We start from the raw sequence: 5,665 nt of genomic DNA, 5'->3' as shown, positions 1-5,665 counted from the left end.
CATAACCCAAGTAAAACATCCCAAGAACTTCCCTTGATTCCAACAATCCACCATAAAAGCACAAGCTGAAATCTAACACTAAAACAGAGATAAACCAGCAAGTTAATGGACAAAGCTTACCTCAAACCTGAAATTGAACCCTCTCCAATGGCTGAACCAAGTCTATAACTTAAGCCCCTTGATTTCCTAGCTTAGTTCCACCCCTTGAGCTCAAAATCTCCAAAGAAAAAGCAAGGAAAATGAAGGTACGGGAAGGAAGAAACTTACACTCTGTTTTGGTTCTGTTTTCTCTACAGCCTTCCAAGCTCATATATATCCAAGCCAAAAGACCATTATACCCCTAGGTCTTTAAAAGTCTCTAAAGCCAACTCAAGGGCAATTTTGGTACTTTCCACCTACACCGTTAATCATAATTAACGCTTCCCAATTCCCGCTAATCTCAATATTCTCAAACTCCAATATTTCACATCCCGTTACCCTTTAATGCCCGGTAACACTCTAACCATTAAAACACCCCGAGACTCACCCCGAGCCCCGAGCTTAAGCCCGTTATGACCAAACCGATAATTAACATTCCTTGATCGTCTCATGCCAAATAGCTCGAACAAACCCACATCATAATGTGGTCTCAAATTATATCACCAACATGCGAACAATTAGTCAATTTACCCTCAACGGGCCAAATTACCAACTCACCCCTGTGGATAGAAATATGGACTCACATGCATGCATTTCACATCATATCATAATATAATCAACATATACATGCATTTAATCAATTAATAACTTAATTAAGAAAATATGGCCCTCCCGGCCTACTGTTCACGCCGTTAAACCCAACGGAGAATTCGGGGCATTACAGAAGAAGTGGGTCAATCAGAAGCACAGACCACTGGAGTTCAAAGCATGTGACTTAGTGTTGATCAAGCTGAGGCCCGAACAGTTGAGATTCCGAGGGGACAAAGACATCAGACTCATTCGCAAGTACGAGGGTCTAGTTCCATTCATCTCAAAAGTTGGCATAACCTCTTACAAAGTTGACCTACCAACGTGGATCAAGATACACTCGTTCCTTCACGTCAGCAACTTGAAGCCTATCATGAAGATCCAACCAATCCAGTACGTAACCAGTCAACCAAAGGGGGAGTCATCATTCAGCCAAGGAGCAAGCATCAACCTGAAGAAATCCTGGCGGAGAAAACGGTCACCAATGACCGTAAAAAGCATAAAGAATATATGGTGAAATGGAAGGGGCTCGCAAACGACGAGATAAGCTGGGAGAGGGTGGAAGACTTGAAGAAGCTCACACAGAAGATTGAAGATCTACAAGCTACTTCATCGAGGACGCCGAAGAATTGAGTGGGGGAGAGTGTGGCGTGCTGACCCTTTGGCACACCCACATGGGACCGTTTTGTAAGTGAGCATGCCTTGGTGCTTGATCATTAGTCATGTCTTGCACCAAGCAATCGGGTAGGGTAGTGACGATATTGTAATTATGCATATTTCTCCCATGCAGAAATCATATATGTTCCTGGGAAGACCTTGTCTCCCTAGAATGCTCCTTAGGGGAGGTGACATAGTGACTTAGGGAAGCACCATGACCACCAGCAAATAGGGGCTCAAACTGTGTACTCCCTTGCCCTATCAAGGCCATATGTTAATAAAATGATGTTTATCCATACTTGTCTGTGTATGCTTCCTTATTGTCTATGTGTTACTTGATTGTTGCCTTCGTTGGGCCATCGTGTACCACTTGCCTTGTTGTATGCTTTTGTGTGGTGTGAAAGTTCTATGGAATGACTTGCTTTGTGCTCTTCGTTATTGCCCGTTGCATGTACGAGATGTGTTTGTGGCTAACCAATGAGTTTGTTTGCACGATGCGTGAATTGTATAGGTTGACTTGCTAGCTTGGAGTGCCCGCAAGTGTTGCACAATCTTAATTGATAATAACAAAATAAAAATTGTTTACTTTGCTTGCTTGATGTAATTTTGTTATTTTGCTTAGTTTAGGTTTGTTCATATTTTATTTATTTTTTAATGGTGTTACAAATTTGTGATTTAGGCAAAATCAGATGTTTTTGTTATGAAGAACTACCAAGGAAGAAATGACTGAATTAAGAACAATGTAATTATTAGAGAAAAAAAAAAACACAGAGTCATATAATGAAGTGGGAAGAATATATTCAGGCAAACACAGAGTCATATAATGAAGTGGGAAGAATATATTCAGGCACTAATCACAACCAATCAGGATTCTGATTAACTACATAATGGTGAGACACTAATCACAACCAAACAAGTTGTGATAACCTGCATAAAAAATACTAAAGACGACAATAATCACAGCCAATCAAGTTATGATTAACTAACTAACTACAACACATAATATGGTTAAGTTTATAAGACAAACTAAAACAATCAACTTGGACTAATTCAATTGGTGAAAAGAACATGAAAATAGCAATCATCACGGTGAAGTGACTTGGCTTCTGAGTCTGCTCGAGCGCCTCACTGGTGTAATTAACTCATCAATATGACCCTGCAAAATCAATATAAAGTCATGTTAAATCATATACAGAAATGTTGTTATTATATGCAAGTAAGAGTGATCTTTGGGGTTTGGTGGTACTCACACTTTTGATGGGAATCTTCTCATAGGTGGTGAAACTCCCATACGAGGGTGAACCCATTGAGGAATCTTCCATTGATGAAGAAGCCATAGATTCTCTCCTATGGTTGTTGTTCGTTGATGGTTTTCTCCTTTCATAGTTCTGAAAGCTGCTCATTTCAGAGGAACAAGACTCTCCAGAATAGGTCCAGGAAGAGTGTCTCACCTCAAAAGAGTTCTCTAGCCTCTCTGGCAGAATAGGAGTTGAATCCACTTTCTTAGTCACATATTGCGGAACTACATTGGGAATTGAGTTATTATTATTCCCTTTCTTGACTAACATGAAGACTGTGGATGCAATAAGAGCCAAGACAGCACACAAGGCCATTCCTAGCACATTCACAGTGGAGAGATCATATTTATTCCCATCCACTGTTACTTCTAAACTTTTTGCATCTTGGAATGAAGCATCAACAGTTTCTGGGATTTCATTCACTCTGGGGAGATCGTATTCATTCTCATTGACTGGTTCTTCCATGCTCTTCGCATCTTCTGGTGAAGAAGCATCAACAATTTCTGGGCTTTCATTTCCAAAGTCTTCTGAGACAGGCTCAATCTCAGACTCAGCAACAAAACTTGTATCACTTTCATCTTGAGCTTCAGAAAGTTGAGGTTGGACTTCTTGGCTTAGCTGCTCTCTTGCTGAATTTTCTGGTTCAACCACCACCTCAACTTGTGAAGCCTGGTGCACTTCATGAGCATCAACAGGTGGTGCTTCGTCAGCCTCTAGAGACACTTGTTCTACATATTCAGCATAAATATTCATTTCTGGGGCCTCAAAAATGCTATCAACAGCTTCAGTTTCTAGCTCAACATTCTCTTCAGAAGTTACAATATCTCTCCCTCTTGAGGCAAACACATTCATTTCATAGCTATCACCTCTTGCATCCTCAACTAGAGAAGTCAAGTTGTAGTACTGTAAAGGGCCTAGTTTGTGCGCTCCTCTAAGATTGGAGAACAACTCAAAAAAGACAGACACAGTGTGTGCATACCAAACACCAAAATTTTGAGCTAACCCATCAAACCTTGCTTTTGCAAATGCCATCACTTCACCATGATCATACTGCTTCAATAGGGTTGAGCTATCAAACACAGTTTCATCAGTGACAGGTGAGATGGAAACTGAGATAGCTAGACAAAAAAACGACAAAACAATAAGCAAAGAAGTCAACTTTGATCTCCAAATTGAGTGTGGCTTAGTAGATATCCCTTTCGCTTCAACAGTCTCCTCTTCCTCCTCCAAAGTAGGAATATCAATAGGACTTGGATCAGAAACATTGAGCTCTTCTTCTGTTTCTGCTTCTTCTTTAGCATCAATAGGACTTGGCTCAGAAACAATGAGCTCTTCTTTTGCTTCTTCTTCTTCTTCTTTGGCTGCTTCATTGGAAGAAACATCATCCAAATCTTTCTGAGAATAGTCAGACAGGATTTCCTCTTCAGTAGTGATATCAGTGTCAGAAAAGCTGTCCTCGAGTGACTTCCCTTCACTTGTCAAGTTGTTAAGAAAGAGTTCTACTCGAGGGTTGGGCTTGAAACGAAGAAAGCGAGGCCTTGGAGAAAGATAGTTGGTTTTAGGATCATAAGGAGGCGCCAAAGGGTCTGAATCTAAAGGAGCTATGATGGGAATTGAAGAAGATGAACCAGGATGAGGAGGAGCAGGGGGGCTAATCTTAAAAGTAGGGTCAAGGTTAACAAGGTCAGCCTCTTCAATAACCACATTGTCAAAACACTGAAGGGGTTCCTTAAAAGTTACCTTCTTTGGTATCGAACCCGATTCTTTCTTGAAACTTAGAGGATCGGTGACTGTTTCGCTTTGCGAAAAGCTTTCTTTCTTGTGCTCTGAATCTGCAAGTTTTACTTCAGAAAACGAAAGAGAAGCCCGAACTGGCTCGTTTCTCTCTTCCAGAACCTTCTTCCTGGGAGAAGGCGTGAACTTTGAAGCTGCTGAAATCGTTGGTGACATGAAGTTTTTCGTGCCCTTTGAAGCCGCCATTGGAGATCGAACTCTAGCCGCCACTTTGGCGTTTTCTTTATCATCGTTATCGCGGAGAGTAGTTATATTCTCCCTGCTCACGGAGCTTCTTCGAGGATAGTCTGCAAAACCCCAAAGGAACGAAGAAAAAGAAATATCATTAAAAGCAATACAAAAGCAAGATTCTCCTCCATTTTCTTGGCAAACAAACAGAGCATTATCACAAAAGGGAGATTAGGTGAAGCGAACCTGAAGGACTATTAGCAGGAGTATTGGGGTTGAGACCTCTGGGATTGGGAACAATGGAGGGTTTGCTAAATGGATTCCCTGTGAAGCTTCTTCTCATGGAATTTCCGATTTCTGAACTTCTTGCATTTGGGTTTGCTCTGCCAGAGATTGGCGAAGGAGACTTGTTCGAAGCCACCGCCATGGGCTCTCCAGAAAACCAATACAGATTCTTTTAGAAGCAAAAAATTTCGAAATAGTTACAGAGTGAAAAATTGATCAAGTTTAGGCAAGAGGTTTGGTTTCTTGAACGTCCGGTATGGAGTAACGGCTAGTTACAGAGGAGATTTTATTAAGGATTTAAATCCGGGGTTTTGAGTTTTGACCGTTGAAGAAAATAAATTAATATAACCGTTAAAAAAGTACAGAAAAAGTTTGGAGCCGTTGGATTCGATTTCTATTGGTCAAATAGTTTTGTCTCAATAGGTATTTGGGCAACAGTTAGGAACATTATGTTGGGCCCTGGAGTTGGGCCACGAGGGAAGGTACACAGGACTTTGCCTCTTATGGTTTTTTCAGATTTATTTTTTCCATAAAAATTTACATTTAGTTCATTATTTTCCCAAAAAAAAATTATATGAGCAGAGGTTCCTATTCTTTCTAAAAAATATCACCTAAGTTTCTAAATTTTATTTTATATCACTTAGTTTCCTAAATCTACTAAACATGTATCACATATATCCATTTTGTTAGAAAATAATTTGCAAAATGTGCAATCGAAAACGATTTATAACCCAATT

General features: G+C 40.2%; 1 protein-coding gene across 1 annotated transcript; it reads right to left on the bottom strand.

The window, feature by feature from the left end:
* Window positions 1-2,202: 2,202 nt before the first annotated feature.
* LOC133789177 (uncharacterized) lies at window positions 2,203-5,249 on the bottom strand. Its single transcript, XM_062226939.1, has 3 exons — window positions 4,890-5,249; window positions 2,634-4,762; window positions 2,203-2,539 (listed from the first exon to the last, which is right to left on the bottom strand). The coding sequence occupies exons 1-3, from the start codon at window positions 5,068-5,070 to the stop codon at window positions 2,468-2,470; spliced, it is 2,382 nt and encodes a 793-aa protein (XP_062082923.1). The 5' UTR covers window positions 5,071-5,249; the 3' UTR covers window positions 2,203-2,467.
* Window positions 5,250-5,665: the final 416 nt, after the last annotated feature.

Source organism: Humulus lupulus, chromosome 1 (assembly GCF_963169125.1).
Source record: "Humulus lupulus chromosome 1, drHumLupu1.1, whole genome shotgun sequence".
NCBI lineage: Eukaryota > Viridiplantae > Streptophyta > Magnoliopsida > Rosales > Cannabaceae > Humulus > Humulus lupulus.
Note: the sequence above shows the minus strand (reverse complement) of the source record. Positions and strands in the feature narration are given on the sequence as shown.

Excerpts from the sequence above, each read along its gene's own strand:
- LOC133789177 (XM_062226939.1), bottom strand. The coding sequence starts at position 5,070 with ATGGCGGTGGCTTCGAACAAGTCTCCTTCGCCAATCTCTGGCAGAGCA. Across the intron at positions 4,763-4,889 it reads TCCTGCTAATAGTCCTTCAG|ACTATCCTCGAAGAAGCTCC; the intron begins GTTCGCTTCACC and ends GGGGTTTTGCAG. Across the intron at positions 2,540-2,633 it reads AGAAGATTCCCATCAAAAGT|GGTCATATTGATGAGTTAAT; the intron begins GTGAGTACCACC and ends TTGATTTTGCAG.